Source organism: Brachyistius frenatus, unplaced genomic scaffold, assembly GCF_029030835.1.
Source record: "Brachyistius frenatus isolate BFR_SWC_R1_liver_20210118 unplaced genomic scaffold, ASM2903083v1 Contig_468, whole genome shotgun sequence".
NCBI classification, from domain to species: Eukaryota; Metazoa; Chordata; class Actinopteri; family Embiotocidae; genus Brachyistius; species Brachyistius frenatus.
In genome coordinates, this window is record NW_027211067.1 from 13,484 (window position 1) to 31,916 (window position 18,433).

General features: G+C 43.5%; 1 protein-coding gene across 1 annotated transcript in view; it reads right to left on the reverse strand.

Annotated features, from left to right (window-relative positions):
- Positions 1–11,952: 11,952 nt before the first annotated feature.
- Positions 11,953–18,433, reverse strand: part of LOC138614209 (neurofascin-like) — a 75,105-nt gene continuing 68,624 nt past the window's right edge. The window contains 1 exon segment of the mRNA XM_069687502.1: positions 11,953–16,129. Coding sequence (XP_069543603.1) covers positions 15,901–16,129 — 229 coding nt within the window. The 3' untranslated portion in view covers positions 11,953–15,900.

The following is an 18,433-nucleotide window of genomic DNA, read 5'->3' on the forward strand; positions in this document are numbered from 1 at the left end:
TATGAACCAGATATAAACCAGATATGAACCAGATATAAACCAGATATAAACCAGATATGAACCAGATATGAACCAGATATAAACCAGATATAAACCAGATATGAACCAGATATGAACCAGATATAAACCAGATATGAACCAGATATGAACCAGATATAAACCAGATATAAACCAGATATGAACCAGATATGAACCAGATATAAACCAGATATGAACCAGATATGAACCAGATATAAACCAGATATGAACCAGATATGAACCAGATATGAACCAGATATGAACCAGATATGAACCAGATATGAACCAACAAACAGGAGGTGTTCTGAACTGGAAGAAGAATCAGAACCAGTGAAGCAGACGAGATGGAGGTTCTGTTTCCTCTTTATAGTTTCACATATCAGTTCCAGTTCTAGTCTTAGTTCTGGTGAGGGTTAGAGGATGTTGTCTGATGGAGGTGTCCCTCAGTGTGATGCTCTCAGGTCCAGACTTATGTCCTCCTTCAGAATGTCTCTCCGTCGTCTCCGAACTGAAATCTGAACTCAGACTTTGTAGTTTTCTACAATCTGATTATGAGAATAAAAACGGGATCAGACGCACAGAGGAACCTGGAGGTGTCGTCAGAGGACGGAGACAGACTGAGGACAGAGACAGACTGAGGACGGAGACAGAAGACAGAGACAGACTGAGGACAGAGACAGAGGACGGAGACAGACAGAGGACGGAGAGAGAGGACAGACACTGATTGTGGACTCATCAGACTGTTAAACTAGTTCTAGAACTAGTTCCTCTTAAAGTTCCTGCTGCAGTAAATCTGATTGATGGAACAGTTACAGCTCAGAGAGGTAAAGCTATGGCCCGCGGTCCTCTCCGGGACCTCCGGTCTCACTGACCCGGTCTGGGAGCTCGGACCTCCGCAGCAGGAGGAACCGGAGCCCGTCCAGTTCAGGGCCATACGTTGCTTTGCAGACAGACACCTTCCCAGCATGCACCTGGAGATGAACACCGCGATGAAGGAGGACCAGCGGCTAACGGAGCAAGTGCACAACACCGGATCAACAGACAAAAACCTTATGTAATCCAGAAACGGACCGTGATCCCGAACCGAATCAGAACCGTGACACGAGGAGCACAGCTGAGACCGAGCTCTTCCTCCGGTCCTCCTCCTCCTCCTCCTCCTCCGGAGGTCAGACGGTACAAAGGGACATGAAGTCCGGTCTGAATCGGGATGAAAACCGTGACCGGTACCGAGACTCTGAGAGAGGCACAGTTAAAAACTGCGTCAATAACAACCGGGACCTTCGTTCCTCCTGCAGCTGCCCGGAGCCCCCTACCCGAGAGCCCCGAATCCCGGAGCCCCCTACCACGGAGCCCCCTACCCGAGAGCCCCGATCCCCGGAGCCCCCTACCCCGGAGCCCCCTACCCGAGAGCCCCGAATCCCGGAGCCCCCTACCACGGAGCCCCCTACCCGAGAGCCCCGATCCCCGGAGCCCCCTACCCCGGAGCCCCCTACCCGAGAGCCCCGAACCCCGGAGCCCCCTACCCGAGAGCCCCCTACCCGAGAGCCCCGAACCCCGGAGCCCCCTACCCGAGAGCCCCCTACCCGAGAGCCCCGAACCCCGGAGCCCCCTACCCGAGAGCCGCCGTCCCGCTGCCGGAGCTGATCGTGCGGAGAGAAGGGAAATGTACCGGGAGGAGGGGGGTGACGGTGTTCGGTGTGTTTACCTTCTGATGCAGCAGCGATGCGGAGCTCCTCTTCCTCTGCTCCTCTTCCTCTGCTCCTCGGATTGGGACTGAGGATGAATTCACAGACGGGCCTCCCTCCCAGTTTCTTCCCTCCTCATCCTCCTTCTGTTCTCCTCTCAGCAGAGTCAAGTGCGCAGATCAAACCGGAGGACTTCCGGGATCCTTTTTTCAGAAAGAGTGTAAAGCTGAACACCAGTTAATGACCCATCATTTAAAGTTTAGATTAAATCTCATGAAATGACGACATACAGTAAAGTTAATGACGAGCCCACGGAGGAGAATGACCCCCTCCCCCCTTTTAGCCTCTTTTAGCTCTCAGTTCCGGTTTCAGTTAAAGAGAAATAAAAGCAGCATCTCTGGTTGTTTTCTATCTTCACATCTCTGGTTGTTTTCTATCTTCACATCTCTGGGTGAAACCAGCGGAGTGTTTCTGTAACAGCTGTAGTTGGACAGAAGAACCTGTTTATAACTCCGAGGGTTTATCAGACAACAGAGCAGCAAGTCGAAGTCTTTTATTTTGAAGGTACCACCGACCTAGTTCCGGTAGGTGCATCGGTCCTCACGGTGGTTTGACGCCTCCTGTCGGTGCTGGAGGTGGAGGCGGCGGTTTGCACCTCCTTTTGTTGTGAAGCTGAGGCGGCAGGTGCGGCGCCCCCCCCCCCCTTCCCTCCCGGGCCCCCAGGGACGAACGGAGCTCCAATTAAACCCCGCCCGGTGACGTCACACCCCTATATCTGTGATGAGTTCAGCCTCATTATATTTCAGCACATTTCATTAATAACCAGACTGACAGGAAGTGAACAGCTTGAAAAATGACAGCTGGTGGACAAAAACGTTATTATAAATTATGATTTATTATTATAAAAGCATCTTTTTTTTAAACCTTTTTATATTATTTAAAATTTGGAGTTTATTGGAGGAAGAATTGACTGAACTCGTCCTGCCTGTCAAATGTCTCATAATAACAAACATTCAAAACTCTGTTCCAGATTTCATTCAGCTGATTTCAGACGTTTTAAATGTTTTTATTTAACCAAAACATATAACATATAGAGATAGGCTATATAGATATAGAATAGGCTATATAGATGTAAAGATAGACTATATATAAATATAGATAGGCTATATAAATATACAGATATAGAAATAGGCTAAATAGAAATATAGATAGGTTATATAGCTATATAGAGAGATATAGAGATATATTGATAGATAGATAGATAGATATATCGATAGATAGATAGATAGATAGATAGATAGATAGATAGATAGATAGATAGATAGATATCTCAGTGGAAATAAAAATTATTTATTAAAATAAATAATACTCGTTGAGGAGTGAAGCTGCTGACCTGAATGTGACCAGGTGTGTCCAATCAGAGAGATCTACTGATTGGACCTGCAGGGGAAAATGGAAACAGACTTTCAGAGTAAAAGTAGAAACAGGAAAAAGACTTTCAGAGTAAAAGTACATGATGAGCTCTGACAGATGAACCAGAGACAGAGGCGTTTGTCCTCAGTAGCAGGAGCCATGTGGTCTCAGGAGAAGCAGCTCAGACCAGCAGTGAACTATGGTGGTGGTAGTATTATGGTCTGTTGTTGCCTCGGTTACGGGGACAGATCATGTGAGGATGTCTTCATGTCAGAGATACCGACATGTAACATATTTAGTTTTCTGTAAAAGGTAAATAATTCACAGCCCTATATTATAATTTAAATTAATTTAGTATTTAAAGAGACGAACATGGATCATCAGAACAGCTGGACTGTATCACTGCAGCCAGAACAATGTAGCTGATTAAAAACAGACAGTAACAGATGACTGAGGACGTAATGAGCTCTGATCCGCTTTATGATTTCATATTTCAGCCTCAGGTTCATTAGAGCTGAATACTGAACACAGGCACCAATTAGACAGACAGGTGATGTAACAATAAAGAGCAGCAGACAAACGGTCACAGAGGAAACTGAAGTGTTCTTCATCAACCACCTGGATTCTGTTGCTCTTTCCTGCAGCAGAAGGGTCGGCACTGAAATTAAACCTCTGAAAGATTACATCTATAGATATAGATATGTATAAATAAATGTATAGCTCTAGATAGGAATAGATATGTATAGATATAGTATGTATAGATATATAGATATAGCTATGTGCAGATATGTATAAATATATAGATGTATAGATATGGATATGTATAAAGAAATGTATAGATCTAGATATGAATAGATACAGTATGTATAGATATAGTGTGTATAGATATATAGATAGATATATATATAGACATGTATAGATATAGTATGTATAGATATATAGATATGTACAGATATGTATAAATATAGATATGTATAGATATCGATATGTAGAGATATAAATATAGATATGTATAAACATAGATATGAACAGATATGTATGTATATAGATATGAATAGACATAGATGTGGTGTTCCACAAGGTTCAATTCTGGGGCCTCTTCTGTTCAACATCTACATGCTTCTAGTCGCTCAGATTACGGAAAACAACAAAGTGTTATAAATATAACTCCTTTGAGTGTGTGTCACACACCCTACACTGCAGGCAGGAGTCAGTTCTTCATCATGTATGTGAGCAGCAGTAAGTGAGTCTTCATCAGGCCTGGTCACATGATCACTCTGGTTTGTTTCTGTGTTACTGATGTTCCCCCCCATAAATGAATAGATAAAATTAATAAATGTGGCTCCTTTGTGTATTTGGATACCTCAGACAGACCCCCCCTCCCCTCCCAGTGTCTGCCCTCTGTTCTCCCTGTCATCCTATTCATTTTAATTTGAGCTCTGCATGAACACAAATCACCCCCCTACTGTCGCATGTCATCTTCTCTGTGTCCCTGTGTGTGTGTGGGGGGGTTTATAAAGACTGATGTTCAAATGTAGTAAAATGAGTTGAATGTAGTCCCATAATGAAATACTACGGTGACAAATGGAGCAGCAGGATGACATTTTGGTTCCGAGTTACTCAATTTGATTCACTTTACTGGACACACACACACACAGAGAGACAGAGACAGAGAGAGAGACAGACGGAGAGAGAGAGAGAGAGACACAGACAGACAGAGACAGAGAGAGATAGACAGAGCGAGAGACAGAGACAGACACCACGACTTTAATAAAACAATGCTCTTCTGGCGTTACTATAGCAACAGTAGATCATGTTTTGCGACTATGTTCTGGTTCCAGTTCCTGTGTTTTCCATCATTCAGGTAGACTCAGCAGGTCACTGCAGAACTGGCTTGTTGGTTTGTTAACCAGCAGAGTTGATCTCCACCAGCAGCTCCATCAAGCAGGAACTTTAACAGCGAAGAAAACACTGAGTGGAGAGCGTGTTCTTCTCCTGTAACATCGCATTCTTCAGCAGGTCAGCACCTGACAGTCTCACATTCAGCAGTGTTCATGTTTTACAGTGTTCATGTTTTACAGCGCATCTCCAGTGTATCTGACTCCGTCTCCCTGCAGACCTCCATCTGTTGGTCGGCGCAGCTTGATCAATAAAGATACTGTTAATGAGGCTAAAAGCCTTCTGAGAAACCTGAGAGGCTCTTTGAGCTCCGAAACTGTGTCCCCCTGGAGGACAAGATGGTCAGCCTTCCAGGAGGACAGTCAACCTGTCCCATCCCAACACCCGTCCCACCACCTGTCCCATCCTAACACCCGTTTTGACACCTGTCCCATCCCAACACCGGTCTTGACACCGGTCCCATCCTAACACCGGTCCTGACACCGGTCCCATCCTGACACCGGTCTTGACACCCGTTCCATCCTAACACCTGTCTTGACAACATGGTAAGTCGTGTGCACCGTATGCTTCAAATGGTCAAGTCATAAAAACACAACGTGGACGGTGTCTAGAAGTCACAGAGGCTAACAGTTCATCAAGCTAACAGACGGCTGACGTAATGCAGGAAATACAGAGGGAAGATCAACATATTCCTCAGACATCAGCTGTTATCTGCGTTATGAAGACAAACGCTACGTGAATAAAACTACAATACATCAGCTCAACATCCAACCAAATATGAACTCTCGTGACCTCTGAACTTTGTCAATGTCAGCAAACACGTCATGACTTGAAGTTTAGAACATTTAGAGTTCAGACGTCGTGAAGTGCAGCAGAAAGATTTCTGTTCTTTCACTCACATTTCTCCGTTTTCATTTTCCATAAGGTTTCGGAGTCTTTTCTCTTCTTCTCCTCTCCAACCTTAAAGACACATTTAATCTGGCCGATAACAATAATCCAGTTTGGGTCTGATTCCAGTCTCTGCTCATAGCTCGTGTGCGCGTGTAAAACATTAAGATAAAATATTCAGGGGGGGACGTACATCATGGTCTGATTCATGAATATTAATCCCCCTCCTCCCCATTCATCCTCTAAGTGACAGTATGTAATAAAACTACAATGTGAATGATTAAAAGATCACTGAAAGTCTTCCACCAATTAATAAATCATGAGCTTGCTTTGCGATGAAGATGATGATGAAGCTTCAGGAGCTGCTGGACAAACTGCAGCTGAAGGTCAAAGTGAACAAGGAATCTGATGATGTTACCAACTTCTGTTAAATATTAAAAGTGGAGATTTGTAGTGGTCATTTAGTTTGTTACCTGACAGGAAGAGAAGGAGGGGACTGAGGAAGATTACAGTCAGATGAACAGGATGAGGCCGTCTGCTTCAGATAATAAACCTGTTCAATAGTCCACCAAGAACGAAACTATTTTCTTCTCATTGTTCAGACAGAATTTCTGATTGTGGGAATTAATAAGAAACTGAACAACGGCAGTGAAAGAAATTACAGGCTTTAAAACAGAAGCTGGAAAAGTGAAATCTGAGATAAATCTAAAAACAGATTATTGAAGAAAGAATAATTGAACTGGAATTAGATCTTTTAGTGATTCAGAACATCTGGAATAACAGACTGCAAAGATGAAGCCATTAAAAAAATAATTCTAAAGTTAATGCAACCAAACTGCTTTTGTGACATTTAATCTACATCAAGTGAAACTGAATATTTATATACACGATGGCAACTTTATTGGTGAATCAAGTATCAATGTGTTATGAGGTGGGTGTATTTTTCCAGGACCCAAATGCAAGCACACAGACTCGAGGTATCAGTTCCAAAAATACTGTCTTTATTGTCCAAAAAAATAAACAAACAAAAACTACAAACCAAAAAGGTGGCACCGAGCGTGTCCACTTTACGTCCAGTCGGGAGGGCAACTCAACCGACAGCTCCAGGGGGACACGGACAGGGCAGCCGGCAGACCAGCGGAAGGGACGGCGTCAACAATCCTCCTAGCCGGGAGGGCAACTCCACCGACTGGTGATTTTGACGGGGATATCCGCAGGAGACACAGAGGCCGGAGGAACGGGAACAGGACTGACAGAGAGCTGACGGGGAGCAGACGGAAGACGGACGGGTGGCTAACAAAAACACACAATGAACCGACAACCCGAGTTGTGCAGGGGCAGGTTACATATAGTCTGGGGAGGTGATCAGGGAGATGCAGCACACCTGCAGGTGGTGATCAGGGGTGAGTGGCTGCATCTGCTGGGACTGGTGAGGGGGCGTGGCCACGGGAGGTGAGTGGCGTGGCCACAGGCAAAGACAGGGGACACAGGAGGAGAGGTGATCGGGGGCAAAATGGAGGACAAAACTGAACTCCTGACACAATGATATTAAATTCAAAACTGCAATTTAAAGAAATAAGACTAAAACTGCATTTACAAATCAGAACATGTCTAATTATAATAATAAACTACTTTAAAGAGAACCCCAACCGTTTAACAAACTCCAGCGGACACAAAAAAAATTAAAAAATAAAATAATCGCTGCTTCATCATCATACTCATGGAGTCGTCTCTGTTGCAGATGCCATCTTTGAAGACTTGCAATTTGAGATACTTGTGGCAGTAAATATAAAGTTCGTATCACATGATGCCTACAAGGCTGATTCATTCAGCAACAATACAGTAAATCAGATAAACTGTCAAAATAAAAGTCAGTCTGCAGAGTTTTGGTCAAAGAAATACTTTAGTTTGTTAAAGTGGGAACAGGATTCAAATTTAATGTGGTGATTGGATAGAGACGGAGAGGACTGGTGGGACATGGACATTTTAGTGAGACGGAGAGGACTGGTGGGACATGGAGGACACTTTAGTGAGACGGAGAAGACTGGTGGGACATGGAAGACACTTTAGTGAGACGGAGAAGACTGGTGGGACATGGAGGACACAAGAGCAGCAGCAGAAGGATAAAAACAAGCAGAGAGTGAAAATGGTCAAATAAAGAAACAGTTTGAGTTTGTCGATGGACCCGTGAAGGTCGAGACATGGAGGCTGCTAGCAGGACTGAAAGGAGATGATCGGTCCAGAAATGACAAATTATCTCAATTTTAAACTCCAGAATTTAGTTTAGACATATTTTGCTTATTTTAATGAAATGAGTGCTCTTCAGTTTAAGTTTCAACCAGCTATGAAGGAGGCCATTGATTAATTATCAACATTAATGTGTTGAGTTTCAATGTGAAGGATCTGTCTCTGGGTCTGAAAGGTGCACCACCTCCAAGCACCACCAGGGCGTGCTCTGTTAGATGTCAACAGAGAGAGTGATAAGTTCAGCTTCCTATCAGTGTTGTGGTGGATGACGTCATGGAGGGCCGTCACATGGTCTAACTGCACACCAGTAATCACAGAAGCACATGGTGACATGCTAACAATCAGAAACCTGATTAAAACCAACTTTTCTCCTTCAAAAGTGTCTGACCGAGCTGCGGGGAAACTTTCATGCCTTTAATTTAGTTTTAAGTTCTCTTTAATCCTGTTTCTTTGCTCTACAGGTAACTAATTCAGCAGGAAACCACAGCAGCTGCGGTCATGTGACTTTAACCTCCACATATTCAATATGCAACATATAACATATACAACTGACACTGAAAATATCTTGCCAGTTTTATTGGCTTTCTTTTCCAACCAGTGAAACTACAAACAACTTGTTAAAACCAGTGGCTGAAAATTAGTGATGTTACGAGGTGTGCCGACGCTTCGAAGCGTGTGTGGAGTAACGGAGGGGGCGTTTCCTCGAAGCGTGTGTCGAAGCTTGCTTCATTTAGGGGAGGAGCCAAAAATGATGACGTCCGAAGCCTCGCTGCCGGCTGTACCACGTGACTGCTTCGGGAAGTGGTTCAGGTGTTGCCGGGAGGTTTGACGGCAATATAAACCCCTCAGGCTCCATTCAAAATGTGGGTTGTTGGTGGAGAGTTGAGGTCAGTTGAGAGTTTGGATAGTTTGGAGAGTTTAGAGAGAGAGAGAGAGAGAGAGAGAGAGAGATAGTTTGGAGATGTAGGAGAGTGAGGAGAGAAGGAGGTGATAAGATGGAGCCAGCCAGGAAGAGGAGGATTTCCCCTGTGGGAACACTTTGATTTGATAACTCCTAATAAGCTAAATCTAACTCTATTTCAGACACATTAGGTTTGCTTATCAAGAACTGTATTTTTCACAGTTTCTTATTTTATTCAAAGGTGAGGTGTTTATTGTGCTCCAAGGAGTTGGGGTACAATAACAACACCTCATCCATGCTGAGGCGTTACCGTGCCTTGCATGAGAATAAGGAGGAAACTGGAGCTTCACCCAGCCAAGGTAAGTCATTACAATATTACAAATGCACCATCACAATTTTTCCCTGTTCACTTTTGTTTATTGTGCAAATAAAGACAGGTAACAGACACTGTATTTATTCTCTTTTAACCAGCCACCAGAAAACAAGAGCTGGATGAAGCCCTTGTCTCCATGATAGTGAAGGACACACAGCCCTTCAGTATTGTGGATGATGTTGGATTCAGGGCATTTGTGTCCAAACTGGATCCTAATTATGTCCTCCCTACAAGGCAGGTATGTATGGGTGCATGCATGAAACAAATGAGTACTTTATTATGTCTCACAGTTCAGCACTATATATTTTTTCCTTGAGGCTCTGAAGGCCATGGTGGAGGCCAAGTATGAGTCAGCTGAGGAGAAGGAGAAGGCTAAAGTGGAAAAGGTGGCTGCTGTTAGCCTTACTTCTGACATGTGGACATCCACAAAACCAAAAACTGTTGAGAAACTGTTATTTCTGAATAAAAATGAATAAAATGTCCCCTGTCCTGTACATCATTGTCCAAGTTCCACAAGCATATTCAGTCCCCTCTTCCTAGTTCCACAAGCACTTCCACTGTCCTCTGCCTGCTTAAGCCCAGGCCATGTTCCTAAAGTGACAGAAAAACATGATTACACAACCTGCCATATCATATGATACGACCATTTTGGGAAAATGTACACACACAGAATACATTCAAAAGATATTTTATTATGCACATGTGATAATTTATGTACAGAAATGATTTGGTCATACATTTTTGTAATTCATAGTCATTCCCAACAGCCATAACAGACACAAACATTCAATGCATCACATGTGGTTCAGATACAGCTGCCTGTCATTATACACTTGGCCAGTAGGTGGTTTCGTGTGCACATGAAGCTTCGAGTAATGAACCCTTTCTCGAACCAATTGGCTGAAGTGGTTCGATGCCTCATGAGGCTTCATCTCACCATCACTACTGAAAATAACAAAACTGGATTTTAAAACTTACCTGCCAGGTGAGCTCGAGACATCCAGCAGCTCCCGGAGAACCTGTACGGACAGGAAACCACTCAGTGAAGACAAACTGTCTTTCAGTCTGGTGTGAGCAGCTGAAACATTTAAAGCTTCAGTCCAAATAATCCTCATCAGGTGTCAATTCACTCCAATCAGCCAATCAGAAAGTCCCTTCAGGTTAGGTCACTAATTACCGCCCCTCTCAAAAAAAAAAAAGAAAGTCAAGTTACGCCGAATGCCACAACTTCCTGTTTGATTTCAAATTAAAAGCTTTTCATACCCTATGTCTCCATGTTCTCCATGTTCTACGTGTTCTCCAAGTTCTGTGTCCATGTTCTACGTGTTCTACATGTTCTATGTGTCCATATTCTGTCTCCATGTTGTATGCATTCTCCATGTTCTACATATTGTCCATGTTCTACATGTTTTATGTGTTCTACATGTTCTGTGTCCATGTTCTACATCAGGTTCTCCATGTTATACTTATTCTACATGTTCTATATGTTCTCCATGTTCTATGTGTCCATGTTCTACATGTTCTCCATGTTCTATGTGTCCATGTTCTCCATGTTCTGTGTTCTCTGTGTTCTCCATGTTCTGCTTATTCTACATGTTCTATATGTTCTCCATGTTCTATGTGTCCATGTTCTACATGTTCTGTGTTCTCTGTGTTCTCCATGTTCTGGGTCCATGTTCTACATGTTCTCCATGTTCTATGTGTCCATATTCTATGTCTCCATGTTGTATCGTTCTCCATGTTCTACGTATTGTCCATGTTCTACATGTTTTATGTGTTCTACATGTTCTGTGTCCATGTTCTACATCATGTTCTCCATGTTATACTTATTCTACATGTTCTATATGTTCTCCATGTTCCATGTGTCCATGTTCTACATGTTCTCCATGTTCTATGTTCTTTGTGTTCTCCATGTTCTCCATGTTATACTTATTCTACATGTTCTATATGTTCTCCATGTTCTATGTGTCCATGTTCTACCTGTTCTCCATGTTCTGTGTTCTTTGTGTTCTCCATGTTCTACTTATTCGACATGTTCTGTGTTCTCCATGTTCACAATGTTCTGTGTCCATGTTCTACATGTTCTCCATGTTCTACTGAGTCTACATGTTCTATGTGTTCTCCATGTTCTATTTGTCCATTTTCTCTATGTTCTGTGTTCTCCATGTTCTATTTATCCAAGTTCTACATGTTCTCCATGTTCTCCATTTTCTGTGTTCTCCATGTTCTATGTGTTCTACATGTTCTCCATGTTCGTGTTCAATGTGTCCGTGTTGTTTGTGTCCATGTTGTATGTGTTCTCCATGTTCTATGTGTTCTATGTGTCCATGTTCTATATGTCCAGGTACATGTCATCATACACGCATACATGTGTTCTCCATGTTTTATCTCCATGTGTTCTATGTGTTCTACATGTTCTATCTCCATGTTCTCCATGTTCTCTGTGTTCTCCATGTTCTACGTGTTCTACATGTTCTCCGTGTTCTAGGTTTGTGAGTGAGGGTGAATAGAGACTAGGCGTCAGCAGGTAGAGAAAGGAGATAGCTTTACTATAAAGAAGGCGTCGCTAGCAGAAGTTGCAACATGTCATCATACACGCATACATGGTGAATATATTGATGCTGTTTTCTGTTGAGTAGATGTTCCATACAAAAGCTGTTATTCTGCGTGTTGAAGCTGCTCTGATACACATGGTAAAAACAAGGAGATGCTAACATGACAGTTCATTTATAAAAAGCCAAACAGCATGTGATCATCTTTATAAACAATGTGCACCAGTTACATTTTACACTTTGCAGCATTTAGAAACAGAACACAAAGCTGTAAAACTGAACATTTTCTTTTCCTCTGAAGGTGAGATGATGTGGACAGAAAGAGACGCAGAAGACCGTCTTTATATCTGTTGGACAGGAAGGAGGAGCTGCAGGTCTCCAGACCAGAACCAACCCGTCCACAGACAACTCTGATGACCTCTGACCCTTCCTGATCAAACATGTCTGAGCTCACATGATTACTGAAGTAGTGACTGACAGGTGTCACATCTTTGTTCTGGACCGGGTCAGAAATATGATGAGACCAGCTGTGGTCCATCTCAGAGGTCAGAGGTCACCATGTACATGGATCACAGATTAAAGTCTCCTCAGGATGTGAAGGAGGACAACTTCCTCTGCAGCTGACAGCGGGCCGGACGTTCAACGGTGTATTCAGGTGATCTGTGTCGACTTGTCACACTGAGCTCTGTGATGTCATAAACCTGTAATGATGTAATCGATCTGTGATGTCATAGACCTGTGATGACGTCATAGATCTGTGAAGTCATAGACCTGTGATGATGTAATCGATCTGTGATGTCATAGACCTGTAATGTTGTCATACATCTGTGATGGTAAAGACCTGTGATGTCATAGACCTGTAATGTTGTCACACATCTGTGATAGTAAAGACCTGTGATGTCATAGATCTGTGATGTTGGAGTCTGATGTTGGACGTCTGTATTTTACAAGTCGACAGAGAGCACCTGAATGCAGTATTAATGGTGAGAATGGCACAGAAAAAAAGAGCAGGATGCAGAGAAGGATGTTCAACCTTCGGTCAGTGACCCCTGAAATGGGACAGAGCTGCAGACCTGTAGGCATGTGAGGTGAAAGGCATTATGGGAGGAGATGTGTGTATGAGTGTGACTTCAGGCCTTCAGCATCGTGTGGAGAAACATTGCAGACGGTTTCCTGCAGGAGCTCCTTCTTATTTACATCATAGATGTTTTCCTCTTTACAGCATACAAACAGGTAAAATATGTTACAGTTGAAGAAACGGCAGCAGAGGGAGGAGGAAGATCATCAGCGGAGGGGGGAGTCTCAGTGGAAGGAACTGCAGCGGAAGGAGGAGTCTCAGTGGAAGGAACTGCAGCGGAGGGAGGAGTCTCAGTGGAAGGAACAGCAGCGGAAGGAGGAGTCTCAGTGGAAGGAATGGCAGCGGAAGGAGGAGTCTCAGTGGAAAGAAGGGCAGGGGAAGGAGGGAGGAGGCATCTCAGGACAACTTCAGAGTGCAAATGTTAGTCAAAGCTACATGACGAAGGTGCAGGACACTAAAGATGCACTGTCTGGGACTCTTTCTCATAAAGCATTTGTTTTAGCGGGAAATCAGGTTTTAAATATTTACAAAGACTTTCTTTCAAGACCTACATGTACAGAATAAAAGCCAAATTATTCATAAGAACAATATTCAGTGTGCAGTGGAAAGATTATGTTACATAAATCTGAATAAGAACAACAGTAATACAACATGAAGGAGGAGAGCAGCACGACGGACAGACGCCACCTCGACACAATGACAAGAATGGCGATGATGACGATGATGACGACGACGATGATGATGATGACGATGATGACGACGACGATGATGATGATGATGATGACGACGATGATGATGACGATGATGATGACAATGGTGATGACGACAATGATGACGACGACAATGATGGCATGTTGTTGTGTTTACAGCAGAAAAGCCAGCTGCTACAAAAAGATGTGAACATCCTGTTTGATGCCTCGTGATGATCAGATTCTTTCGTTTGGCTTTTTCTGGGTGAAATGTGTATAATATAAGAATTATTAAATTAAGGACTAATATATTAATATTTCCACATCATGTAATAAATAGAAATATAAAATAAATATTTGAAATAGAATGTGAAGCTAACCGTTGGAGGGTTGAACAGTGCTGGAGAGCAGCAGGTGATACAGGGAGCTCTGTCAATATTTCAATATAATATTTAATAAAGGAGTCGATGGCCAACGACCGACTGAAACACTGAACATGTCATTTTTCTTTCAAACTCGAAGTGAAGCTGTTGTGTTTCTGTGTATATATTCATTATCATGCTTCTCATTCACCTCAATATTCTAACAAAGCTCTTCTTCCATCAGCAGAGTTTATAAAAGTTAGAGGGGGGAGGAGGGGTGTAGGCGGGTCAGAGTGAACACGCTTTCAGAGGTCGACACGGACACACGGATGTGACATGTGCCGGTGGAATACGGAGGGAAACAACAGGAAGCAGCTCCCAACTGTAAACTGGAACAACCAGAGGTCAAAGGTCAAGAACTGAAAGCAGAGTTTAGTCTGAACTCACCTGAAGGATCAAAGCTTCTCATGCTGCATTCATGTCCCTCAGGGAAGAACAGCTTCCAACCTGTCAACATTCAACTCTCAGCTTGCTGAAGTCTGACGTCTGCGTTCATACATGAAGCTTTAGAGTCAGAACGAGTCGCTGTTTCACTCAACCTTTGTTTTAATCTAAAACAAACTCTTAAAGTCATGAGAAATAAATGTCGGCAGAATCTCTGAAGAACATTTCATGAAGCCGTTCCTGCCTGACATGAATGCAGCCTTAGCCTGCATGCTAACGAGGGATGTACTCGTGGTCTACTATGTTTCTCAAGCAAAACTACCGTCCCTCTCCGCGTCCTTCCAGCGTGTCTTACACTAAGTTTACTACCATGCTCCAAAGTAACGAGCAATCTTTTAAAACGTGGATTCATTCAGAAGCAGCTGGCTGCGTGAGCAGGAAGTGACGTCTCTCCTGGAGCCGGTGTGAACGTCGAGGTAAGAAACAAACAGAGTTCAGAGTTCAAGGCAAAGTGAAGAGAAGCATGTGACTCAGTCTGTGGAGAACAGAATGGTGTGGTGAGCAGATCCAACCCAACATGTGACGAAGCGGTGATGGTGCATAGTTTGAGGGCACTAAATGTGTGCCGGGACGGTTACAGCATTCGTTAAGGTGGAGACTCGTCTACCAGCTGTGGAGGAACTAAAACCTTTCACTGCGTTAATATCAATATGATAAACATATCTGCCGGCAGCCTGTCGAGACAGATGGAGGAGCTGATATGTTCCAGGGCGGGGCCAGACTGTGTGTGTGTGTGTGTGTGTGTGTGTGTGTGTGTGTGTGTGTGTGTGTGTGTGTGTGTGTGTGTGTGTGTGTGTGTGTGTGTGTGTGTGTAACCTCTGGGTTAATGCTGCAGAGGTGGGCGGGGCTTCATATTAGGAGGGACAGCAAGGACACAGAAAATGTTTGGAGCAAAAACAAACAGAAGAAAGAAAGAAAGCTGCCCTGAAGGACACTTGGAGTCCGTGTGGGTGGAAGCGGGCGGAGGAGGACGAGCACCATCCACGTTGTCCAACGTCTTCTCACCGTCGAGCTCTCGGGTGGAAACACAAATTAAAGGCTTGTGGTCTGACTCCATGTCTGCAGAGAGCCGTCCAGTGTCCACAGGCCCTGCTGCTGTCCAATGTGTCATATATTCATATACTCGTGTGTGTGTGTGTGTGTGTGTGTGTGTGTGTGTGTGTGTGTGTGTGTGTGTGTGTGTGTGTGTGTGTGTGTGTGTGTGTGTGTGTGTGTCAGGTGTGGTGCTGTGGTTGGAGCACCGCCATCTGATCGGGGGGTGTGGCTGAGTTCCAGGCGCGCCGCAGCGCCGCTACGCCAGCGAGTAGATGGCGTTGACGGGTGAGGTGGCCTCGGAGCTCTCGTTGCCCTCCGTCTCGTCCTTGTCCTTCTTCACTGTGTACTGGCCGATGAAGGAGCCGTCCTCGTTGAACTGGCCGTCGCCGCCCTCGCCGTAGTCCACCAGGCTGTCGTCGCTCTCCTTCACGTTCCCGTCCAGAGACGTCTGACTGCCCTGCAGAGGCTTGTTGTCCTCATCGCTGCTGCAAAGGAACAGAGAAGGTCAGACGTCAAAGAGGGAGCAGGGTGCCGTCACTCAGAGTGAGCGTGAGATGGAGAGCCTGTCAGCGACACAGGTAGACATGGACAGGTTGACGGGGACAGGTAGACGGGGACAGGTTGACGGGGACAGGTAGACGGGGACAGGTAAAGGTTACAGAAATCACAGGTGAAGGACAGGTGAGTGACAACTGAAGTCACTCAGGAGAACTTTAATTTTCAGGATTAATTTCTTCCCATATATTCTTATTAACATAAATATTATTTTCTGTTCACTCACACAGGACTCACATGGTTTTATAATATTAATTTCTGTGTTCAACCAAACTGGACCTGAGAAGGTTTTGAAGTTGTCCTGGTGTTCAGACTCAGCAACAAACTCCTAAACCGTCTAATCATCATCAGCAGCAGCAGCAGCAGCAGCAGCAGCATCAAAGACACTTTATTCTGAGCTGGTCTCTTTTACATCAGAGAACAAACCTACAGATAACCAGACCTACAGATAAACAGGCACAGAGATAACCAGACCTACAGATAACTAGACCCACAGATAAACAGACCCACAGATAAACAGACATACAGATAAATAGACCTACAGATAAACACACCTACAGATAAATAGACCTACAGATAACCAGACCTGCAAATAACCAGACTTACAGATAACCAGACCTACAGATAAACACACCGACAGATAACCAGACCTACAAATAACCAGACCTACAGATAAATAGACCTACAGATAAACAGACCTGCAGATAACCAGACCTACAGATAAACACACCTACAGATAAACACACCTACAGATAACCAGACCTACACATAAATAGACATACAGATAAACAGACCTACAGATAACCAGACCTACAGATAAACACACCTACAGATAACCAGACCTACAGATAAACAGACCTACAGATAAACAGACCTACAGATAACCAGACCTAAACATAAACACACCGACAGATAAACACACCTACAGATAACCAGACCTACAGATAAACAGACCTACAGATAAATAGACATAAAGATAAACATACCTACAGATAAACACACCTACAGATAAACAGACCTACAGATAACCAGACCTACAGATAAATAGACATACAGATAAACATACCTACAGATAAACACACCTACAGATAAACACACCTACAGATAAATAGACCTACAGATAAACATACCTACAGATAAACACACCTACAGATAACCAGACCTACAGATAACCAGACCTACAGATAAACAGACCTACAGATAACCAGACCTAAACATAAACACACCTACAGATAACCAGACCTACAGATAAACATACCTACAGACAAACACACCTACAGATAACCAGACCTACAGATAAACACACCTACAGATAAACACAACTACAGATAACCAGACCTACAGATAACCAGACCTACAGATAAACAGACATACAGATAAACAGACATACAGATAAACATACCTACAGATAAACACACCTACAGATAACCAGACCTACAGATAACCAGACCTACCGATAAACAGACCTACAGATAACCAGACCTAAACATAAACACACCTACAGATAAACAGACCTACAGATAAACAGACCTACTAAACCTACAGATAAACACACCTACAGATAAACACACCTACAGATAACCAGACCTACAGATAAATAGACCTACAGATAAATAGACATACAGATAAACATACCTACAGATAACCAGACCTACAGATAAACAGACCTACAGATAAACAGACCTAAACATAAACCCACCGACAAGATAAACACACCTACAGATAACCAGACCTACAGATAAACAGACCTACAGATAAACACACCTACAGATAACCAGACCTACAGATAAATAGACCTACAGATAACCAGACCTACAGATAAACAGACCTACAGATAACCAGACCTAAACATAAACCCACCGACAGATAAACACACCTACAGATAACCAGACCTACAGATAAACACACCTACAGATAAATAGACCTACAGATAAACAGACCCACAGATAATCAGACCTACAGATAATCAGACCTACAGATAAACACACCTACAGATAAACACACCTACAGATAACCAGACCTACAGATAAACAGACCTACAGATAAACACACCTACAGATAACCAAACCTACAGATAAATAGACCTACAGATAACCAGACCTACAAATAACCAGACCTACAGATAAATAGACCTACAGATAAACACACCTATAGATAACCAGACCTGCAGATAAACACACCTACAGATAACCAGACCTACAGGTAAACAGACCTACAGATAAATAGACCAACAG